This window comes from Ranitomeya imitator, chromosome 3 (assembly GCF_032444005.1).
Source record: "Ranitomeya imitator isolate aRanImi1 chromosome 3, aRanImi1.pri, whole genome shotgun sequence".
NCBI lineage: Eukaryota > Metazoa > Chordata > Amphibia > Anura > Dendrobatidae > Ranitomeya > Ranitomeya imitator.
This window is the reverse complement of record NC_091284.1, coordinates 149890797-149916462: the sequence shown is the minus strand read 5'-3', so window position 1 is coordinate 149916462 and position 25666 is coordinate 149890797. Positions and strand designations below refer to the sequence as shown.

At 43.5% G+C, this 25666-nt stretch overlaps 1 protein-coding gene across 2 annotated transcripts in view; it reads right to left on the bottom strand.

Moving 5' to 3' along the window:
* The window catches only part of LOC138673021 (acetylserotonin O-methyltransferase-like), a 160245-nt gene that overhangs the window by 5029 nt on the left and 129550 nt on the right, over positions 1-25666 (bottom strand). The window contains exons 6-7 of one of the 2 annotated variants that reach the window (XM_069761557.1): positions 21081-21221; positions 17406-17528 (exon numbers count right to left, since the gene is read on the bottom strand). In XM_069761557.1, the coding sequence (XP_069617658.1) occupies positions 17406-17528; positions 21081-21221 (264 nt within the window). The remainder of the gene's footprint in view (positions 1-17405; positions 17529-21080; positions 21222-25666) is intronic. The other variant, XM_069761558.1, reaches the window with a different exon arrangement.

Sequence of the window (25666 nt, the reverse complement as noted above, 5' to 3'; positions counted from 1 at the left end):
CATTCATGTGACCTGGGCCAATTTAACCATGGACAGAATATTACGTCATCGTGATTGCCCAAGGTAACGAGGAGTGCGCGGGCGCTTGCCGCCAGGTGTTAGCTGATTCTGACAGGTGACACCCGGCACTAGTTGCCAGGAGCAATCACAGACTGTTCCCGACACTTTAACCCCACAAATACTATGATCGAACATGATCGCAGCATTCCAGAAGCAGACAAAGGGCTGATAGCCCCTCTGCCTTTGGATCAGAGACCCTGCCGCATGACGAGTCCCGATCGTTGCCATGGTGACCCAATGTTGTCATGACAACATCCGGGTCGCGAGAGCTAGGAAAATTGTTGGTCATGCGCAGTGCATGATCAGCAAGTCTCTCTGTCAGTGCAGCGCTGACAGAATCTATGGCATGCAGATGCTGCTTTCTCTGCATGCTATAGAAGCGATCAGCCTGAAAAAAATGATTGTCCCATAGTGGAACAAAGAAAAAAGTTAGAAAAATGCACAAAAACTTTTTAATTAATTCTAAAACAAAAATTATCTACTATGTAATTGTCTCAGGGTCACTTCCGTCTGTCTGTCTGCCTTTCTGTCTGTCACAGATATTCATTGGTCGCAGCCTCTGTCTGTCAGGGAAATCCAAGTCGCTGATTGGTCACGGCAAAACAGCCATGACAATCAGCGAATGGCAGAGTCCGGCGGCAATATAGCCGCTCCTTCCTCCCCGCAGTCAGTGCCCGATCTGTACTCCCCTCCCGTCAGCCCTCACACAAGGTTGATGGCAGCGTTAATGGACCGCGGTGTAATGCATTCCATTAACGCAGCTATTAACCCTGTGAGACCAACTTTTTACTATTGATGCTGCATATGCAGCATCAATAGTAAAAACATCTAATGTTACAAATAATAATAATTTAAAAAAAAGGTTATTCTCACCCTCCGACGTGGCGTCCTGTCCTCGGTACTGCAAACGGCAGGTTCCGGTGCAAAGGATGCTATGAGAGAAGGACCTTCCATGACGTCACGGTCATGTGACTGTGACGTCATCACAGGTCCTGCGCTCATGCCAACCCCGGGACCGGAAGCTGCCGCATGCACAGCACACAAGCGTCAAAACTACAAGGGGCTCTTCGGAGGGTGAGTATAAGTTTATTTTTTATTTTAAGTCTTTTTTAATCTGTTACATACGTGGCTGGGCAATATACTACGTGACTGGCCAATATACTACGTCACTGGGCAGTATACTACGTGGCTCTGTGCTGTATACTACGTGGCTCTGTGCTGTATACTATGTCGCTGTGCAATATACTATGTCGCTGTGCAATATACTACGTGACTGGGCAATATACTTTGTGATTGGGCAATATACTACGTGGCTGGGCAATATACTAGGGGTCTGTGCTGTATACTACGTGGCTCTGTGTATACTACATGGCTCTGTGCTGTATAATACGTCGCTGTGCAATATACTACTTGACTGGGCAATATACTACGTGATTGGGCAATATACTACGTGGCTGAGCAATATACTATGTGTCTGTGCTGTATACTACATGGCTCTGTGCTGTATACTACATCGTTGTGCAATATACTATGTGGCTGGGCAATATACTACGTGGCTAGGCAACATACTATGTGACTAGGCAATATACTATGTGATTGGGCAATATACTACGTGACTGGGCAATATACTATGTGGCTGGGCCATATACTACGTCACTGGGCAATATACTATGTGGCTGGGCAATATACTATGTCGCCGTGCAATATACTGCGTCACTGAGCAATATACTACGTGGCTGGGCAATATACTACGTGGCTGGGAAATATACTACGTGGCTGTGCAAGATACTACGTGGTAGGGCAATATACTACGTCACTGGGCAATATACTATGTAGCTGGGCAATATAGTAAGTGACTGGGCAATATATTACGTGGCTGGGCAATATATTACATGGCTGGGCAATATACTACGTGGCTGGGCAATATACTATGAGGCTGGGCAATATACTACGTCACTGGGCAATATACTACGTAGCTGGGCAATATAGTACATGGGCTGTGCAATATACTATGTGGTTGGGCAATATACAGTACAGACCAAAAGTTTGGACACACCTTCTCATTTAAAGATTTTTCTGTATTTTCATGACTATGAAAATTGTAAATTCAAAACTATAAAGTAACACATGTGGAATTATATACTTAACAAAACAGTTTGAAACAACTGAAAATATGTCTTATATTCTAGGTACTTCAAAGTAGCCACCTTTTGCTTTGATGACTGCTTTGCACACTCTTGGCATTCTGTTGATAAGCTTCAAGACGTAGTCACCGGAAATGGTCTTCCAACAATCTTGAAGGAGTTCCCAGAGATGCTTAGCACTTGTTGGCCCTTTTGCCTTCACTCTGTGGTCCAGCTCACCCCAAACTATCTCGATTGGGTTCAGGTCAAGTGACCACCCCATCACTCTCCTTCTTGGTCAAATACCTCTTACACAGCCTGGAGTTGTGTTTGGGGTCATTGTCCTGTTGAAAAATAAATGATGGTCCAACTAAACGCAAACCGGATGGAATAGCATGCTGCTGCAAGATGCTGTGGTAGCCATGCTGGTTCAGTATGTCTTCAATTTTGAATAAATCCCTAACAGTGTCACCAGCAAAGCACCCCCACACCATCACACCTCCTCCTCCATGCTTCATGGTGGGAACCAGGCACGTAGGGTCCATCCATTCACCTTTTCTGGTGGTTAAAACCAAAGATCTCAAATTTGGACTCATCAGACCAAAGCACAGATTTCCACTGGTCTAATGTCCATTCCTTGTGTTCTTTAGCCCAAACAAGTCTCTTCTGCTTGTTACCTGTCCTTAGCAGTGGTTTCCTAGCAGCCATTTTACCATGAAGGCCTGCTGCACAAAGTCTCCTCTTAACAGTTGTTGTAGAGATGTGTCTACTGCTAGAACTCTGTGTTGCATTAACCTGGTCTCTAATCTGAGCTGCTGATAATCTGCGATTTCTGAGGCTGGTGACTCGGATAAACTTCTCCTCAGAAGCAGAGGTGTCTCTTGGTTTTCCTTTCCTGGGGCGGTCCTCATGTGAGACAGTTTCTTTTTAGCGCTTGATGGTTTTTGCCACTGCACTTGGGGACACTTTCAAAGTTTGCCCAATTTTTCAGACTGACTGACCTTCATTTCTTAAAGTAATGATGGCCACTTTAGCTATTTTTTTCTTGTCATAATACAAATTCTAACAGTCTATTCAGTAGGAGTATCAGCTGTGTATCCACCAGACTTCTGCACAACACAACTGATGGTCCCAATCCCATTTATAAGGCAAGAAATCCCACTTATTAAATCTGACAGGGCACACCTGTGAAGTGAAAACCATTCCCGGTGACTACCTCTTGAAGCTCATCAAGAGAATGCCAAGAGTGTGCAAAGCAGTCATCAAAGCAAAAGGTGGCTACTTTGAAGAACCTAGAATATAAGACATATTTTCAGTTGTTTCACACTTTTTTGTTAAGTACATAATTCACCATGTGTTAATTCATAGTTTTGATTCCTTCAGTGTGAATTTACAATTTTCATAGTCATGAAAATACCGAAAAATCTTTAAATGAGAAGGTGTGTCCAAACTTTTGGTCTGTACTGCACTACGTGGACATGCATATTTTAATATTCTAGAATACCCGATGCGTTAGAATCGGGCCACCATCTAGTATATATATATATATATATATATATATATATATATACATATATATATATATATATTCACAAACACACACACACACACACATGCACACAGTATATATATATATATATATATATATATATATATATATATATATTGTATCTCTAAACAAATATTTGAATGAAAAAAAAATATGAACAATAAAAGTACACATATGTATAAGATTGCCCCACTAGTTAACCCCTTTAGTGAACACCATACAAAAAATAAATAAACAAGGCAAAAAACAATGCTTTATCATCATACAGCCGTACAAAAAGAGGAATAACATGCAATTAAAAAGACAGATATAAATAACCATGGTACCGCTGGTTGGCGATCAACATGAGCACGGGAGAATGATGAGAGTTATATTTAAGTAATAAAAGAGACAGCAGGTGGCAGCTGATGGGACTATTACTCCCATCAGCCTACCCTTGCTGCTGCAAATAGCAGTGACAGCAGGAGCTGCTGATGGGAGTATTCATCAGCCACCGCCTGTCCTATCAATAAATAAATGAAAAAAACGGCATGGTTCCCCTGTATTTTCTATAACTAGCCAGGCAAGACTCACAGCCGGGGGCTCTAATCCCCAGCTGTCATCTTCAGCGAGGCTGGTTATCAAGAATAAAGGAGTCCCCACGCTTTTTTAAATTATTTAAATAAATAGTTTAAAAAAACAGCATGGGGTCCCCCCAGGGCTGGACTGCCCATCTGGCAATTCTGGCAAAATGCCAGATGGGCTGGTACAGTTGTGGGCTGCATGAATTGTGACTAAGTTACTTAGGTACTTTTAGCAGCTGTTGCGGAGCATGCCGCCGCCAGCGCTATACTCCATCACTTTCTCCTGAAGGCCTCAAGTTGCTTACTGCCTGCTGGTGGCTGGCCCTTACACAGGTGTAATCCTGCGGCACGATGATGTTACTATTAGGGTTGAGCGACCTTCACTTTTATAGGATCGGGTCGGGTTTCACGAAACCCGACTTTTGGAAAAGTCGGGTCGAGTGAAATCTGCCGATCCTATAAAAAAGTCGGGGTCGGGGTCGGCCGAAACTCGAAACACAATGCAGTGCATTGGGTTTCCATGGTTCCCAGGGTCTGAAGGAGCGGAAACTCTCCTTCAGGCCCTGGGATCCATATTTAAGTGTAAAATATAGAATTAAAATAAAAAATATCCTTATACTTACCCTCTGACGCGCCCTGGTACTAACCGGGAACCTTCCTTCCTTAGAATCAGCCTTCCAGGACCTTCGGTGACGTCGCGGGTGACGTCGCGGCTTGTATTTGGCCGCGCGGCCGCCCATGTGACCGCTCGCGCGGCCAATCACAAGCTGCGACGTCACCCGCGACGTCATACTCACCCTCGGAAGCGCCCTGCTTCCTTCCGACAGCCTTCCTTCCTAAGAATCAGCCCTTCCAGGACCTTCGGTGACGTCGCGGGTGACGTCGCGGCTTGTGATTGGCCGCGCGAGCGGTCACATGGGCGGCCGCGCGGCCAATCACAAGCCGCGACGTCACCGCGACGTCACGGCAAGGTCCTAGAAGCGCGGATTCGAAGGAGGAAGGCTGCCGGTTAGTACCAGGGCGCATCAGAGGGTAAGTATTGCAATATTTTTTATTTTAATTCTATATTTTACACTTTAATCTGAATTCCGATACCAATTCCCGATATCTTAAACATATCGGGAATCGGGATCGGAATTCCGATTCCAGATTCAAAAGATCGCCGACTTCATGGTCGACCCCCCACTGGGGTCGGGTCGGGTTTCATGAAACCCGACCTTGCCAAAAGTCGGCGACTTTTGAACAATTTCGACCCGTTTCGCTCAACCCTAGTTACTATATCGCAACACTGACATCTACTACAAAACAGTATTGAAGAAGAGACAGTGGCTGCAGTGGAAGCAAAGGCTGGATTAGGGGAGTGTTAGTTTTTATTAATTTTTTTTGTGGGCTGTGGCACCAATAATACTGTGTGGTACATCATTGTACTATATGAGGACCTGTGAAGTGGACCGTCATACTATATGGAAAGCTGTGGGGGCACCAGGATACTATATGAAAAGCTGTTTGGGACCATTATACTATACAGGGGTCTATCGGTGGGACAATCATACTATATGAAAAGCTGTGGGGATCATTAAACTGTATAGAGGCCTGTGGGGGGACCATGATACTATCTGGAAAGCTGTGGGGGATGATCATACTATATTTGGGTCTGTTGGGAAACCATCAAACTATATATGGGCCTGTGTGGGGAAGATTATACTATATGGAAAACTGTGGGGGACCATCATACTATATAGGGGTCTGTTGGGACCTTCATATATTGGGGTCTATGGAAGACCTTCATACTGTATTGGGACTATCATACTATATAGAGGCCTGAGGGGGGACTATAATAATATATAAGGAGTTGTGGTGATCATCATAGTCTTTTAGGGCTATGGGGCCCCATCATTCTGTATGAGGGACCATCATACTATATGGGGGGACTGTGGAGGGACCATCATACCATATGGAAGCTATGGGGGTCTATCTTACTGGATTGGGGCTTTGGGTTATAAATATGCTATGTTGAAGGATGTGTGATGGCCATACTGTATTGGGGCTGTGTGGGGGCGCATCATACTGTATTAGGGCTGTGGGGGACCTATTGTACTATATGGGGGGCTGTGGAGGACCGTCATACTATATGGAAGGCTGTGGGGGGACCATCAAACTGTATTGGGGCTGTGGGTGACCAATATACTATATGGTAGGATTTGGGGGGACCATCATCCTGTATTGAGGCTGTGGGGGCACATAATACTGTGTGGGGGTTCCATCACACTGTATTGGGGTTGTGGAGAGATGATCATACTGTATTGGGGTTGTAGGTGGACTATCATACACTATATAGGGGCCTGTGGGGGATCATCATATTATACAGTGGTGTGGGGGGACCATCATACTATAATTGGGGAACCATCATTTTATATTGGCACCGTGGGGAACCATCATGCTGTACTGGGGCTTTGGAGGACCATTGTACTATGCAAAGGACTATGCTGGGAACACAACTGTGTGGGGGGATCATCATACTATATGGGCGACTGTGGTGGGGACCACCATAATGTGTTTGAGGACCATCATACTGTGTGCAGTGACCATTAAACTGTGTGGGGGGTTGGTGGTTAACCATTATAATGTGTGGGGCAATCATCGTACTGGGGTTGTGGAGACCATCATGCTATGTAGGGACCATCATACTGTGGGGGTTAGGGAGGGGTGACCATCTTACTGTGTGGTGTATGTGGAGGAATGTGGGAACATTATTCTGTGTTGGGGCATTTTTTGGGGTATCATAGTTCATGGCGGCAATGGAAAGGAAAACATAGTGGGCAAGAACACTAATGAGATCAATCCTTTTGTTTCTCTTAAAGTTGGAAAATCTGCACTGCTGTGATTGAGCCTATGTTGTCATGATAGGACTTTTGCAAAGGGTTCCTGTGGTTTCTATGGGAGCCCCTGCTCAGGGGCAATATTTTAAGAAGGCACACTGGGGAATCAATATCATTATAGGGAGAGAACAGGAGGTATTATTATTATTATTATTATTATTATAATGCACAGGGGTGTTTGTACCTTAAGGGGTCAAGGGCAATTATTATAAGTAGGGACATGGGAACATTATTACCATTATTGTTAACCCCTTTACCCCCAAGGGTGGTTTGCACGTTATGGACCGGGCTGTTATGATCAGGTGGCCTTGGAGCAGCATGAAATGACCTTCGCTGGAGCAGTGGTAGCTTTACTGACCGCAAACCCTGATCCTATCACCGCAACTAGAAGTAGCCGTGGGGTGTGCCTAACCAGACCTAGACACCTCGACACAGCCTAAGGACTAAATATTCCTAAAGATGGAAATAGTAAAACTCTCTTGCCTCAGAGTAGATCCCCAAAGGATAGGTAGCCCCTACAAATAATGACTGTGAGTAGGAGAGGAAAAGACACACGCAGACAGAAAACAGGGATAAGCAAAGGAGGCCACTTCTACCTAGATAGGAAAGGATAGTACAGGATACTATGCGGTCAGCATAAAACACTACAAAATATCCACAGCAGAAAAATACAAAAACTCCACCACCTAACTAAAGATGTGGAGAGTATATCTGCGACTCCAGCGAGTCCAACTAGACTGAGAAAAACATCAGGCACAGTCTAGCAGGAACAAAAATAGAAACAAGATAAGCACAGAAAATAAACACACAGCAGTGTGTCTAAAAAAATGAAGCAAACACTTATCTTAGCTGACAAAACCAAAAAGAGATTCTAGGAAGCAATTGTCATGAGTATCCAAAACCAACAAATTTTATTAAGTACAAACACAAACTTATCATTAATCACATAACCTATACAGTACACTGTCTTAGACGAGACACACATGCAAAATATAACCGCAGGCACAAAGCCATGCAAAGCAGCCAAACTAGGTCTCCAATAGTAACATCATTGTATACAGGATACAGTATAGAGCAGATGGATGTCTGGATATAGTACTATGAGAAGTTCAAAAAAACCAAGACAGAAAAAGACCTAATGTCTTAGATATGTAGAAATTACGATCACCTCACTGTACTAAGTATGGACCAAACTATTGCAAGTGGCTGTATAAGCCAGTAAAGTGCATAATGCTCAATAAATTTACTCACATAGCAGTCATTGCATGGTTACCAATACTTAACATAGCCTGTGCTCAGAGGGTGGATAGCCACAGCATGCCCCATACCAATCAAATCAATAACAAGGGAGAATGGATGCTATACATAACCTGCACGTGCAGTCCTGAGAGCCCCAACGCGCGTTTCGCGTCTTGCTTCTTCCGGGGGAGTGTATGTGTGGGTATGTTTGCATTAGGCTTTTATAGCCATGTCCTTCATTGGTGCCAGCGACGTTGTAATGGCGCTCGCATCCCTGACCCGAGCTACAGCGCATGCGCAGATCGGCATCCCACGTCACTGCCCCGCATCCCCGTCCGACGCGTCAAGACAGGGGCGGAGTCAGCGACGCCCAGGACGCGTTACCACAGCAACGCAGCAACACAGGCAGCGATGGAGCGCACACGCCGCGGAGGAAATAAGAGTCATGGGAGATGATGGTAACTGGGTAATGGGGGGCAGTAGTCAGCGCAATCCAGGACGCGTTAGGGTACGTTCACATTTGCGGTTTGCGCCGCAGCGTCGCCACCGCAACACAACGCATGCGTCGTGCGGCCCTATCTTTAACATTGGCGCCGCATGGGGCCGCATGTGCATGCGTTGTGTTGCGTTTTACGCCGCATGCGGCGTTAGGGCGCACCTGTCTGGGCGCGGCAAACGCAACATGTTGGATTTTTTGTGCGGCGCCGACCTTTTCAAAAACGCATGCGTCGTGCGGCCCTTTCTTTTAACATTGGCGCCGCATGGGCCGCATGTGCATGCGTTTTGCTGCGTTTTTGTTTGCGTTGTGCGTTGCGGCGACGACGCTGCGGCGCACAACGCAAATGTGAACTTAGACTTACACCAGCAACGCAATAAGAAAGACAGCAGTGGAGCGTGATGTAACAGGAGGGAGGTAGTAGTAACTAGGTGACGGGGGCGGAGTCAACAACGCCATGAATGCATCATCACAAAAACACAGTGATGGAACGCACATACCGTAACGTGGTGTAGTAAAAAGAAGGTGATAAAAACTAAGTGACGGAGGTAGGGAATGGGAAGGAGTGCCTGACATTAAACTCAACGGGCTGTATAAATAACTGTATAGTAGTGATAATAAAAGGTGAAACGGGGGAGAGGAAGGGGGAGGGCGGTGAAAAAACTCTCAAAAGTGGCGTGACCACAATCTATCTAAGGTGTAGAGACGCATAGGACCACAGGTCAGCACGTGCAGGCCACGCACCACCCACAACCTTCAACTACATATCCTCAGTAAAAGATAAGATGGAAATAGAAAAAAATAGAAAAAATTATGAATGGTATAACTACATTGACAAGAATCTATATATATAAATAAAGTGCTACAGTGCTATATGTGAAATACTACAGACATCTGGTAATGCGTGCCTAATAACCCTACACAAGTAAGTACCACAGATTTACCAACACTCTCTTGAATAATGGAATATAATATATATATATATATATATATATATATATATATAGATAGATAAAGTGCTACAGTGCTATACGTGAAACACTACAAACATCTGGTAATGCGTGCCAAATAACCCTACACAGGTAAGTACCACAGATTAGCCAATACTCTCTTAAATAATGAAATATATATATAAAGTGACTAGTGCTATATGCTTTTTGTGAGTCTAATAATTAGACACAAATAAAGTGCATAGGTGGACTCAATATTATGCATACATATACATATGTATGTATATATCTTAGCTGAATTGGCAGCAAGCAGGAGAGGCCAGGCAGAGGACCAACACTTCCAAAGGAACATTGACTACTGGCAAGGACTAATGAGTCCTGCACAGCTAAATACCCCAGTCAGAATTGCAATTAGCAGAAACACCTGTCCAAGACTGCTGCTCAGGAATAACTGCATTACCATCAACAACCACCGGAGGGAGCCCAAGAGCAGAATTCACAACACCGGGCCAATTTTTACAATTCTGACTACAGTCCCTTTATGAGGTTATAACTCTGGAATGCTTCAACAGATCCTGGTGATTCTGACATTGTTTTCTCGTGACATATTGTACTTCATGATAGTGGTAAAATTTCTTTGATATTACCTGCGTTTATTTGTGAAAAAAATAGAAATTTGGCGAAAATAATGAAAATTTCGCAATTTTCCAACTTTGAATTTTTATGCAATTAAATCACAGAGATATGTCACAAAAAATACTAAATAAGTAACATTTCCCACACGTCTACTTTACATCAGCACAATTTTGGAACCAACATTTTTTTTGTTAGGGAGTTATAAGGGTTAAAAGTTGACCAGCAATTTCTCATTTTTCCAACACCATTTTATTTTAGGGACCACATCTCATTTGAAGTCATTTTGAGGGGTCTATATGATAGAAAATACCCAAGTGTGACACCATTCTAAAAACTGCACCCCTCAAGGTGCTCAAAACCACATTCAAGAAGTTTATTAACTGTTCAGGGGTTTCACAGGAATTTTTGGAATGTTTAAATAAAAATGAATATTTAACTTTTTTCACACAAAATTTATTTCATCTCCAATTTGTTTTATTTTACCAAGGGTAACAGGAGAAAATGGACCCCAAAAGTTGTTGTACAATTTGTCCTGAGTACGCTGATACCCCATATGTGGAAGTAAACCACTGTTTGGGAGCATGGGAGAGCTCGGAAGGGAAGGAGCGCCGTTTGACTTTTCAATGCAAAATTGACAGGAATTGAGATGGGACGCCATGTTGCGTTTGGAGAGCCACTGATGTGCCTAAACATTGAAACCCCCCACAAGTGACACCATTTTGGAAAGTAGACCCCCTAAGGAACTTATCTAGATGTGTGGTGAGCACTTTGACCCACCAAGGGCTTCACAGAAGTTTATAATGCAGAGCCGTAAAAATAAAACAAAATTTTTTTCCCACAAAAATTATTTTTTAGCCCCCAGTTTTGTATTTTTCCGAGGGTAACAGGAGAAATTGGACCCCAAAAGTTGTTGTCCAATTTGTCCTGAGTGCGCTGATACCCCATATGTGGGGGGCAACCACCGTTTGGGCGCATGGGAGGGCTCGGAAGGGAAGGAGCGCCATTTGGAATGCAGACTTAGATGGAATGGTCTGCAGGCATCACATTGCATTTGCAGAGCCCCTAATGTACCAAAACAGTAGAAACCCCCCACAAGTGACCCCATATTGGAAACTAGATCCACCAAGGAACTTATCTAGATGTGTTGTGAGAACTTTGAGCCCCCAAATGTTTCACTACAGTTTATAACGCAGAGCCGTGAAAATAAAAAAATCTTTTTTTTTCCACAAAAATTATTTCCCAAGGGTAACAGGAGAAATTGGACCCCAAAAGTTGTTGTCCAATTTGTCCTGAGTACGCTGATACCCCATATGTTGGGGTAAACTCCTGTTTGGGCACACGGGAGAGCTCGGAAGGGAAGGACCACTGTTTTACTTTTTCAACACAGAATTGGCTGGAATTGAGATCGGACGCCATGTCGCGTTTGGAGAGCCCCTGATGTGCCTAAACAGTGGAAACCCCCCAATTATAACTGAAACCCTAATCCAAACACACCCCTAACCCTAATCCCAACGGTAACCCTAACCACACCTCTAACCCAGATACACCCCTAACCCTAATCCCAACCCTATTCCCAACCGTAAATGTAATCCAAACCCTAACCCTAACTTTAGCCCCAACCCTAACTGTAGCCTTAACCCTAGCCCCAACCCTAACCCTAGCACTAACCCTAGCCCTAACCCTAGCCCTAACCCTAGCCCTAACGCTAGCCCTAACCATAACCCTAGCCCTAACCCTAACCCTAGCCCCAACCCTAGCGGGAAAATGGAAATAAATACATTTTTTAAATTTTTAATTTTTCCCTAACTAAGGGGGTGAAGACGGGGGCTTTGATTTACTTTTATAGCGGGTTTTTTAGCGGATTTTTATGATTGGCAGCCGTCACACACTGAAAGACGCTTTTTATTGCAAAAAATATTTTTTGCATTACCACATTTTGAGAGCTATAATTTTTCCATATTTGAGTCCACAGAGTCATGTGAGGTCTTGTTTTTTGCGGGACGAGTTGACGTTTTTATTGGTAACATTTTCGGACACGTGACATTTTTTGATCGCTTTTTATTCCGATTTTTGTGAGGCAGAATTACCAAAAACCAGCTATTCATGAATTTCTTTTGGGGAAGGCGTTTATACCGTTCCGCGTTTGGTAAAATTGATAAAGCAGTTTTATTCTTCGGGTCAGTACGATTACAGCAATATCTCATTTATATCATTTTTTTTATGTTTTGGCTCTTTTATACGATAAAAACTATTTTATAGAAAAAAGAATTATTTTTGCATCGCTTTATTCTGAGGACTATAACTTTTTTATTTTTTTGCTGATGATGCTGTATGGCGGCTTGTTTTTTGCAGAACAAGATGACGTTTTCAGCGGTACCATGGTTATTTATATCTGTCTTTTTGTTTGCGTATTATTCCACTTTTTGTTCGGCGGTATGATAATAAAGCGTTGTTTTTTGCCTCTTTTTTTTCTTACGGTGTTTACTGAAGGGGTTAACTAGTGGGACAGTTTTATAGGTTGGGTCGCTATGGACGTGGCGATACTAAATATGTGTCCTTTTATTTTTTTTTATTTAGATAAAGAAATGTATTTATGGTAATAATATATTTTTTTCTTTATTTAGGAATTATTTATTTATTTATTTTTTTACACATGTGGAATTTTTTTTTTTTACTTTGTCCCAGGGGAGGACATCACAGATCGCTGATCTGACAGTTTGCACAGCACTCAGCACACACTGCAGCTCAGTCCAGCTGGGAATGGAGCCTCAGTGACCGTATGTAACCTCTATGATGTCACCCCTGGTCTCTGTCACTGTTATTAGCAGCACCAGGGGTAAGCTGATGGGAATAATAGTCCCATCAGCCGCCGCCTGCTGTCTCTTATCACTTAAATGTAACTCTCATCATTCTCCCCTGCTTGCGCCGATCACCGGCAGAGCAGGGGAGAATGATAAGAGCCGTGTTCAGCACCCGGCGCCGGGGAACAGCACTTATTTTAACGCTTCTTCCCTAGCGCTGATGCATGTCACATGGATGACATCCATGTATGTTATGCATATGCACGTGTACGGGACATTTTGTGCCCCATGCTGACATAAAAAAATGGACATTTCAGTGTGTTTTGCCCACGGACACGTGGAAACACACTGACATGTGCATAGAACCATTCACTTGAATAGGCAAATAGGGCTCTGTTCCTCCCGAGTCTCTCCGTATGGCTAAGTAGTACTGTACAGCCATATATAGAAATTGCCATTGTGGAACAAATTTTGTGGAACAAATTTTGGTGCCATTTTTACCCACTTTTTCTGTGAAAATGTAAAATCTTTGGCTAAAACAAAATTTTAGTGGTAAAAATGTAGTTATTTTTTCTTCACAGCCCAATGGTATAAACTTCTGTGACACATCCATGGTGTCAATATGATCACTACACACCTACATGAATTCATTGAGAGATGTAGTTCATAAAATGGGGTCACTTATGGGGGATTCTGCTGTTCTGGCACATCATGGGCTCTCCCAGTGGGTCATGGCACCTGCAAACCATAACAGTAAAATCTGGCGCTCCTTGCCTTCTGAGCATTGCACTGTGCCTGAAAAATATTTCCCGATTACATGTAGGGTATTAGCACACTCAGGGAAAAAATGGACCTCAGTATGTTGTAAAATACATTCCTATTAGCTCTTCGAAAAATTAAAAACTTGGGGCAAAAACAACATTTTAGTGGTAAAAAATGTAATTTATTATTTCTTCACTGTTCAGTGTGCCTCAAAAGTACTATTCCCCTACCTATGGAGTATCAGCGTACTCAAGAGAAATTGCACAACTTTTGGGTTCCAATTTCAACTGTTACCCTTGGTAAAATAAAAAATTGGGGGGAAAAATTATTTTTGTGGAAAAAAATATGATTTTTTATTTTCATGGCTCTGCGTTATAAACTTCTGCAAAAGCACTTGGGGGTTCAAAGTGCTCAGCACACATCTAGACAAGTTCCTTTGGGGGTCTAGTTTCCAAAATGGTGTCAATTGTGGGATGTTTCCACTGATGTTTAGGCACATCAGTGGCTCCCCACACATGACATGGCGTCCAATCTCAATTCCAGACAATTTTGCGTAGAAAAGTCAAATGGTGCTCCATCCCTTCTGAGCTCTGCCATGTACCAACGCAATGGTTTACCTGTACATATGGGGAATCAGTGTACTCAGGACAAATAGCACAACAACTTTTGTGGTCCAATTTCTACTGTTACCCTTGGTAAAATAAAAAAAATTTGATCTGAATTACCGTATATACTCGAGTATAAGCCAAGAATTTCAGCCCATTTTTTTAGGCTGAAATTGCCCCTCTCGGCTTATACTCCAGTCATTCCCATGGTCAGCAAGGGAGGGGAAGCGGCAGCTGTGTAATAATACTCACCTGCTCCTGGCGCGGTGTCCCTGGTTCTCCGGCACCGACAGCTTCTTCCTGTAGTGAGCGGTCACATGGTACCGCTCATTACAGTAATGAATATGGACCAGACTCCACTCCCGAAGGGGTAGAGCCGCATATTCATTACTGTAATGAGCGGTACCATGTGACCGCTGACTACAGGAAAAAGCTGCCTGTGCCAGAGAACCAGGGACATCGCACCAGGAGCAGGTGAGTATAACGCAGTGCGCAATATTCACCTGCTCCCCGTTCCACAGCCGCCGCTGCATCTTCCCCATCCTCTGCACTGACGCTCAGGTCAGAGGGCGCGGTGATGCAAACTCGGCTTCGGGAAAATGGCCGCCGCGATCTCCATCTGCGCATGCGCGGCATCCCGCGGCCATTTTCCTGAAGCCCCGTGCAGCAAAGCACTCCATCTGCGCATGCGCAGCCTCAGGAAGGTGGCCGCCCCCACCGATGACAAGGGTAATAGCGCAGTTTGCGCTCTTTTTCTTCACCTGCGCACAGTGGATTCGGCACTTGGACATGCGCACACCACTACGCCACCAACGGAAAGCTGAGGAAGAAACAGCGATGTCACCACGCCCACCTGACCTGACCAGCCTGATTGACAGGCGAAAACGGCGTCTTTGGTAATGTATTTCGCAGCATAGGTGGGGAATCAGGGTACACTACATACACTATTGTAACGCACAGCGCAGGCCCTATTTACCAGTATTTTTATCTCAATCTGAAAAAGGTTCCCTTTAAGGCTTTCGGAGCAAGAGTATCCAGTGAAAAAATCCACTGGGATTCAGCCCTGGACATGACTTGAATTAGGTTGTCCCCTCATAAATTTTGTCTAATTCTCTGAATGCCTGAAAAAAGGATACCTTTGGTGGATTTATTATGTCTTTCACAAAAATGTCGTGAAAGTGGATGACCCATGAAGCCCTTCTGGATATTGGTAAAATGCTCCTTAATCTGAACCATAAGGGGCCTCTTAGTACGGCCTACATATAGCCTCTTACATGGGCATTCAATCAAGTAAATGACCTTTGCAGTGGAACATGTAATGTCATCCCTGATACTGAATTCATTCCTACCGTCAGAGTCAGTGAATGTAGAACGATGCATTTTTGTAAAAGATGTCTGCCGGCACCCAAAACAGTGCCCACAGGGTAAGAAACCTGTATTGGTGGTACCATGGGCCCCAGCTTGGGATTTCAGATTGGAGGCCAGTTTAGTAGTGGGGGCTATAATGTTGCCCAAAGATTTGGCCTTCCTGAATACAAACCTGGGTACGGCCGGCAAGTACTCTCCTACGACTTTATCCCTTTGCAGCACAGACCAATGTTTCTGAATGATGCACATAAATTTGGTATATTTGGAATTGTGGAATTCCTAAATTTGGAATTGTGTGATGAATGGTAACTGACAGATTTGGTCGGGAATATCAGTTGCTTGCTTACTGGGTTTTACCCTGTGTATAATAGAATCCCTGGGTATCAGCCCTACCTCCTGTCTAGCTTGTTCCAGCAGAGAACTGTGGTAACCCTTCTCAAGGAATTGTTGAGTCAAAATAGCGGAATCTCTGTTATAGTCTTCCATGGTGGTACAATTGCGTCTGATCCTAGTGTACTGGCCCTTAGGGATATTTGTAAGCCAGACCAGGAGATGACAGCTGGTGATGCTGATAAAACTGTTGGAATCCACTTCCTTACGGTAGCATTTGGTTAGTAGTTGTCCATCTTTTACATAAATATTAAGATCCAAAAAATGTATGCTCGTATTGCTGACCGTGAGTGTGAATTATAATCCAAAATTATTGTTATTCAAGTTGGACGTAAATAGATCCAAGTCAATTTTCCTTATCCTACATCCCCTTAGCGCGGAATCAGATATATCTATATTTATTGGCTTTTACTATCGACAGTGGGGGCACCTACCTGTCCTGTTTCCTGCTGCTCAGGAAGCTTTTTTTGTCCTCTGAGGTAGCGCGGGTGTTTCTATATATTTTAGATCTTTTATTTACTTTTGTCAGATTCAAGTTATTTCTGTGACCATTGTGGGTTTTTCTGTCATTAAACTAGGGGTACCAACAATTTTGACCACATGTGTAAGATGAAAATGTAAAAAGCCAAATTAAAATCTAAATAAAATACACCAATATCTTGATACGTTATTTTCATAGTTATCATGTATTAATTGGAAAGAGTAACACGTTTCTGGCCTATTTCCCTTCCAACAGCGTGGGACAGGTCCTCCTCAAAATAAGTGCAGATTCCAAAGATGGGTCCCACATCTATCAGACATTTATGGCATAGAGATTTGACATCTTTGTTTGTTAATGGTTATATTTTTTATTATTTTTGTTAAAGATAATGAACTTACGATTAAAAAAAAAATCTACAATAGAAATTGTATCCGCTTTTAGTTTTTCCTGTCTATCACATTATCACATTTACATTGTCATTTTCCTACAGAGTATGAGCTCACCCGGTCTACAAGACTGGTATATTTTCTTCAGCAGTGCAAGACATTTTTCTTCTGTCCAGTCATGAATAATTCTGGCCATAATAAATAGGTCTGCCTCAGGAATAGGATCATTAAAGAAGTCTCCTTTGATAAAGAAGGAAAGACATTGTAAACATAAAAAATGAAGACAATACAGGCATAAAATAACAAGAAACTGGTTTTCTTCCAAGAGTCATAACTTTTTTGTATTTTTGCAAGCTGCAAGAGGGCATTGAAAGGCATCATTCATTTGATGTTACATTAGTGCCATTTTAGAGTATGCACATTTACTTGATCGCTTTTCGTGTCATTTTAGGGAGTTATGAAGTGAATAAAAAACAGTATTTACAGCATTCAATTTTTCTTCTCTACAATTCCTACTTTATGGGTTAAATAATGTAATATTTTGATTGATCAATACAAGCTATGCTAATTGAAACTTATTTTTTGTAAATATTATAGAAAATTGCAACAATTTGCCACATATTTTTGTTTTTCTAGGAAACTTTTTTTATGATCATTTGAAAGATCAAATCAACCATCTTTGTCCCACGCTGGGCTTCACAGAAGAACAAAGATGGTGCTGATGCTAATTTTCAAGTAGGCCCTGGCTGCCACAGTAACATAATGGAACCCTGAATGCATCACAGTGGGTCTAATGGGTAACAATACCGATCTCCCACCACCTCCCAGTATCTAAAGGTACCTTCACACTGATCAACTTTCCAATGATCACGACCAGCGATACGACCTGGCCGTGATCGTTGGAAAGTCCTTGTGTGGTCGCTGGAGAGCTGCCACACAGACAGCTCTCCAGCGACCAACGATGCCGAAGTCCCCGGGTAACCAGGGTAAACATCGGGTTACTAAGCGCAGGGAGGCACTTAGTAACCCGATGTTTACCCTGGTTACCATTGTAAATGTAAAAAAAAAACACTACATACTCACATTCCAGTGTCTGTCACGTACCTCGCTGTCAGCTTCCCGCACTGACTGTGAGCACCGGCCAGCCGTAAAGCAGAGCACAGCGGTGACGTCACCGCTGTTCTTTATGGCCAGCACTCACAGTCAGTGCGGGAAGCTGACGGCAAGGGACGTGACAGACACCGGAATGTGAGTATGTAGTGTTTTTTTTTTTTTACATTTACAATGGTAACCAGGGTAAACATTGGGTTACTAAGCGCGGCCCTGCGCTTAGTAACCCGATATTTACCCTGGTTACCAGTGAACACATCGCTGGATCGGCATCACACACGCCGATCTAGCGATGTCAGCGGGTGACCCATCGATGAAATAAAGTTTTGGCCTTCTAGCTCCGACCAGCGATGTCACAGCAGGATCCAGATCGCTGCTGCGTGTCAAACACAACGAGATCGCTATCCAGGACGCTGCAACGTCACGGATCGCTATCATTATCGTTCAAAAGTTGCTGAGTGTGACGGTACCTTAACCACTTAAATGTTACAGTCAGTGCCTGACAGCAGCATACGGTGGTTAAATCTTGATCTGTCAACTGTTAGAGACAGGTGCATGTTTTGGATTCAGCTATAACCTGCACCTGAGGAGTAACGTACTTATACGTCACATAATAATAATAATAATAATAATAATGTCACATGTCAGGAAGGGATTAATCAATCAGATTATTTCAGCAATAGCACAAGGTTTAGAAAGGAGATGTCTGCTCTATTCACATTCTGCATTTTTTTATTTTAACCCCTTTCTGACCTCGGATGGGATATTACGTCCGAGGTCAGATCCCCCTCTTTGATGCAGGGCTCCGGCGGTGAGCCCGCATCAAAGCTGGGACATGTCAGATGTTTTGAACAGCTGACATGTGCCCGCAATAGCGGCGGGTGAAATCGTGATTCACCCACTGCTATCAACTAGTTAAATGCCGCTGTCAAATGCTGACAGCGGCATTTAACCGGCGCTTCCGGCCGGAAATGAGCGCATCGCTGACCCCCGTCACATGATCGGGGGTCAGCGATGCATCAGAATGGTAACCATAGAGGTCCTTGAAATCTCTATGGTTACTGATCCCGGCTAGCTGTGAGCACCACCCTGTGGTCGGCGCTCATAGCAAGCCTGTTATTAAGCTACATAGCAGCGATCTGATGATCGCTGCTATGTAGCAGAGGCGATTGAGCTGTGCCAGCTTCTCGCCTCCCATGGAGGCTATTGAGGGGTGGCAAAAGTAAAAAAAAAAAAAAAGTTTAAAAAAATGTGAAAAAAATAAAAAATATAAAAGTTTAAATCACCCCCCTATCGCTCCATTCAAAATAAATCAATTAAAAAAAAATCAAACCTAAACATATTTGGTACCGCTGCGTTCAGAATCGACTGATTTATCAATAAAAAAAAAGGATTAACCTGATTGCTAAATGGCTTAGCGAGAAAAAAATTTGAAACGCCAGAATTACGTTTTCTTGGGTCGCCACGACATTGCATTAAAATGCAATAACGGGCGATCAAAATAAAGTATCTGCACCAAAATGGTATCCTTAAAAACGCAAGCTCGGCATGCAAAAAATAGGCCCTCAACCGACACCAGATCTTGAAAAATGGAGACGCTACAAGTATCGGAAAATTGCGCAATCTTTTTTTTAAGCATAGTTTGGAATTTTTTTTCACCACTTAGATAAAATAGAACTTGGACATGTTTGGTGTCTATGAACTCGTAATGACCTGGAGAATCATAATGGCAGGTCAGTTTTAGTGAACCTAGTAAAAAAGCCAAGCATAAAACAAGTATTGGTTGCACTTTTTTTGCAATTTCACCGCACTTGGAATTTTTTTCCCGTTTTCTAGTACACTACATACTTAAACCAATGATGTCATTCAAAAGTACAACTTGTTTCGCCTTAAATAAGCCCTCACATGGCCATATTGATGGAAAAATAAAAAAAGTTATGGCTCTGGGAAGGAGGGGAGTGAAAAACGAACACGGAAAAATGGAAAATCCCAAGGTCATGAAGGGGTTAAAATATAATTTACATTTCATGTATTTTTGACATATCTATATGTGCCCTTCAATTTTCATAATTCTCCTAGAAATGATTAGATCATCTGGCTAGCTCTGCATATAACCAGGCTAAGTGTTCACTTTAGTCAGTCTGTTGAATGTTGAGCAGTGTGTTGAAGCTTGTGAGTGACAAGCCATAATGTGAGCTGTAGTTGGGAGAGAGACAAGCCCAATCTTCTCTCTGAAGAGAGTCTGCATGGGTCAGCTAAGAAAGCTGAGCAGTTTGTGTGTTGGAGCAGCAGAGTTACGTGTGGAAGCTCTAACCTGTTTAGGGTGAACTGTGCATGGAGTTGAACATTTCTGTTTTGCGCTGGAAGCTGCTGGAGCTCGGACTAAAGGGGACACCAAAACTGGTAGGAACATACCTCTTCTGTGTATAATGTTTGCTCCAGGAGAATGAATTGTGATCTATTCGGGTGAGCCAGCACTGACATATATGTGCCTGGTAAATTGACCGTGAATGCTCCCTAATGCCTACAGATTCCATACCAAAAGTCAGTGACAAAGTACAATGTCCTTTATTAGAAGCCATGTTATACTGTATATCTGTACACTGAATGTACAGCTAGTAAGTCAAAACACATCTGAAATGTTCTTCCTTTGTATAACCAATGAAATTTTATTTACTGCACCTTCAAGGAAATATATCTGTTGATCCTTATCTGTTATAAAACGTTTCTTAGCCGTTTCCACAACTTTGGGCAGGTCCATTACGGTGACTGTTGCTTCATGGTATCTAGATACAAATTGCTTTGCAAGAGCTCCTGAACATCCTACAAGAAAAAAAATAGTTTTCCTTGTAAACTGCTGACAAGTATATATGTACCATATTTTTCGCTTTGTAAGACGCTCCGGATTACAAGACGCACCCCAAATTTTGAGGAGAAAAATAGGAAAAAACTTTTTTCAATAAATTGGGGGGGCTTCTAATAATCCATGCGTCTTATTGCTTACCAGGGGTTGTGGCTGCGGTGGATCAGGGTCCCAGGGTCGTTGCTGGAGGCAGGAGTGGAGCATTGCTGCAGGCTGGGATGAGGGGGTCTGCAGGGGGGCTCCTGTGCTGCAGGCTGGGATGAGGGGGTCTGCAGGAGGGATCCGGTGCTACAGGGGGGCTCCTGTGCTGCAGGCTGGGATGACGGGGTCTGCAGGGGGGGTCCGGTGCTACAGGGGGGCTCCGGTGCTGCAGGGCTGTCTCCGGTGCTGCAGGGCTGTCTCCGGTGCTGCGGGGGGCTCTGCCGACATTTTGTGAAAGGCCAGAGCCCCCGGCAGTTCGTCCATGCTTTCCTGTGCGGGGAACTTCGGGAAAATGGCCGCCGGGAGGTGGCGCATGTGCAGATGGAGATCTTGGGACCAAGATCTCGAGAGATGAGATCTCAGCCCTGAAATCTCATCTCCAGAGATTCCGGCGGCCATTTTCCCGGAGTCAGTCATACAGGAAAGCGTGGACGAACTGCCGGGGGGCTCTGGTCTTTCACAAAATGTCGCCAGAGCCCCCCCACAGCACCGGAGCCTCCAGCATCACGCGGAGCAGTAGCGGACAACTGCGGCAGCGGTGGCGGGCAGCAGTGGTGGCAGGCGGCAGCGGACAACTGCGGCGGCGGACACCCCCTCATCCCAGCCTGTAACGGTAAGCGGTATATCTGCTTTGTAAGACGCACCCCCATTTCCCCCCCAAATTTGGGGGAAATAAAGTGCGTCTTACAAAGCGGAAAATACGGTATATATACTGCACAAACGACTAAGAAAAAGTTTTAGGCAGGTGTGAAAAAAGGCTACAAAGTAAGAATAATTTCAAAATAGAATTGATAATAGTTTATTTTTATTAATTACCAATATGTAAAGTAAAACAACAATAGAGAAATCTAAATCACATAAATATTTGGTGTGACGGCCCTTTGTCTTCATAACAGCATGCATTTTTCTTGGTATGCTTGCACAAAGTCTGAGCAAGTTGTAGCATCATAGTCAGCTGTATGAGTAACCATTATTCTTAATTTTATAATGATCATCATCTTTATATGTAGTTTGAATACAGTCATTAACGGAAACAGACACAGCTGTGTAGGAGGTGCAAAACTGGGTGAACAAATGGCAAACTCTGCTACAGGGGTGAGGTTGTGGCAGTCTGTTTCACATCACAGATCATACATTATGGCAAGACTGAGCACAGCAAGTAGTTATACTACTGCTAAGTAGTTATACTGAATCAGCAAGGTCTATCTCAGGCAAAGATTTCAAAGCAGACTGAATGCAGTGGTCGGCCAAGGAAACTTTGTGCAACAGGTAAAAGACAAATCAAACTTATTTCCCTTCAAAATCGGAAGATGTCCACCAGCGTCATCAGTTCAGAACCAGCCGAAACCAGTGATACCCAGCTACACCATTCTACTGTTCGGAGAACTCTGGCCAGAAGTGGACTTCATGGAAAAATTGGGCCAAAAAAAGCGTAAATTTGACAAACAAAACCGAGTGATTCCACTATGCATGAAAACAGAGCAACTGGGGTGCAGAAGGTTTACAAGAAGGGAATGAGCAGACTGTACTTTCATCGGAAGCTCAGGTCGTTCAAGGTGTGCAGTAAAATGCTGGAAATGTTCTATCAGTCCATTGTGGCAAGCGCCATTTTATTTGCTATCATATGCTGGGGCAGTAGTGTTTGAGTATCTGACGCTAATAAGCTCAACAAACTTATCAAGAAGGCAAGCGCGGCTGTTGGCCTCCATCTTGACTCTTGAGGAGGTATTGGAGGATAGGATTCAGAATAAGTGTAGGGCTATAATGATTAATAATACACACCCACTATACGAGCTGTTCCTGAAGCAGAAGAGCACATTCAGCAGCCGTCTAATCCTACTAAGGTGCAAGAAGGAGAAATTCAGGAAATCGTTTGTACCTACTGCTATGGGGATGTATAATAATTTCCTAAGGGTAGTAGACAACAATGACTGATTGCTGGTGTACTAATGTCAATTAACAGTGACTTACATACCTGAACTACCCACATTTATTTGTTATGTAATATTGGTATACTTGTGCAAGATCTGTGTCCTAATATTTTATGTACTGCTGTTTGTATTGCTGCTGTAATTCCGTAATTTACCCCGGGATCAATAATGTGTATCGTATCGCAGAAAAATAGCAGCTGGTGCTCTGGAATGAGAAATCAAAATGTAAAACATTTGGCTGAAACAGTAGGTAATTAACAAATAAAGTTGCACTCTGTAATGCTATAGCAGGTGTTGTGAATTCTGTGGCTGAATTCACTCCTGTGGTCACAAGTGGTACTGCAGCTTCTGAGCTTCCTCCCTCAGGTGTTCTGGTGAGCTCGTTAACTGCTTCATTACTTAACTCCGCCTGATGCTGCTATCCTTGCTCCTTGTCAATGTTTCAGTGTTGGATCTGAGCTTCTCCTGATTGTTCCTGTGACCTGCTGCTCTGTATAGCTAAGTGCTTTTTGCTTTTTTGTTGCTTTTTTTCTGTCCAGCTTGTCTTTTGTTTTGCTGGAAGCTCTGAGACGCAAAGGGTGTACCGCCGTGCCGTTAGTTCGGCACGGTGGGTTTTTTTTGCCCCCTTTGCGTGGTTTTGCTTTAGGGTTTTTTGTAGACTGCAAAGTTCGCTTTACTGTCCTCGCTCTGTCCTAGAATATCGGGCCCCACTTTGCTGAATCTATTTCATCCCTACGTTTTGTCTTTTCATCTTACTCACAGTCATTATATGTGGGGGGCTGCCTTTTCCTTTGGGGAATTTCTCTGGGGCAAGTCAGGCCTATTTTTCTATCTTCAGGCTAGCTAGTTTCTTAGGCTGTGCCGAGTTGCCTAGGTAGTTGTTAGGCGCAATCCACAGCCGCTTTTAGTTGTGTTTAGGATAGGATCAGGTGTGCAGTCTACAGAGTTTCCACGTCTCAGAGCTCGTTCTTGTATTTTTGGGTATTTGTCAGATCACTGTGTGCGCTCTGATCGCTAAGCACACTGTGTTTTTGGATTGCCTTCATAACACCTGTCATTAGCAAACATAACAGTACAAGGAGCCTAACTAATGATTCTCAATAGAGGGAAAGAAAAAGTTCTGACATCATTTTTTTTTCTTTTCTGCTCTGTGTTCACTTTTTTTTTTTTTCCCTAGACATTTGGGTGATTCTGGACACAGGTGTGGACATGGATATTCAGGGTCTGTGCTCTTCAATGGATAATCTCGTTATAAATGTACAAAAAATTCAAGATACTATTGATCAGAAATCTATGTTAGAACCAAGAATTCCTATTCCTGATTTGTTTTTTGGAGATAGAACTAAGTTTCTAAGTTTCAAAAATAATTGTAAGCTATTTCTGGCCTTGAAACCTCATTCTTCTGGTAATCCTATTCAACAGGTTTTGATTATTATTTCTTTTTTGCGCGGCGACCCTCAAGACTGGGCATTTTCTCTTGCGCCAGGAGACCCTGCATTGAGTAGTGTCGATGCGTTTTTCCTGGCGCTCGGATTGCTGTACGATGAGCCTAATTCAGTGGATCAGGCTGAGAAAAATTTGCTGGCTTTGTGCCAGGGTCAGGATGATATAGAAGTATATTGTCAGAAATTTAGGAAATGGTCAGTACTCACTCAGTGGAATGAATCTGCGCTGGCAGCTTTGTTCAGAAAGGGTCTCTCTGAGGCTCTTAAGGATGTCATGGTGGGATTTCCTATGCCTGCTGGTTTGAATGAGTCTTTGTCTTTGGCCATTCAGATCGGTCGACGCTTGCGCGAGCGTAAATCTGTGCACCATTTGGCGGTACTGCCTGAGGTTAAACCTGAGCCTATGCAGTGCGATAGGACTATGACTAGAGTTGAACGGCAGGAATACAGACGTCTGAATGGTCTGTGTTTCTACTGTGGTGATTCCACTCATGCTATTTCTGATTGTCCTAAGCGCACTAAGCGGTCCGCTAGGTCTGCCGTCATTGGTACTGTACAGTCCAAATTCCTTCTGTCCATTACCTTGATATGCTCTTTGTCGTCATTTTCTGTCATGGCGTTTGTGGATTCGGGCGCTGCCCTGAATCTGATGGATTTGGATTATGCTAAACGTTGTGGGTTTTTCTTGGAGCCTTTGCGGTGTCCTATTCCATTGAGAGGAATTGATGCTACACCTTTGGCCAAGAATAAACCTCAATACTGGGCCCAGCTGACCATGTGCATGGCTCCTGCACATCAGGAAGTTATTCGCTTTCTGGTGTTGCATAA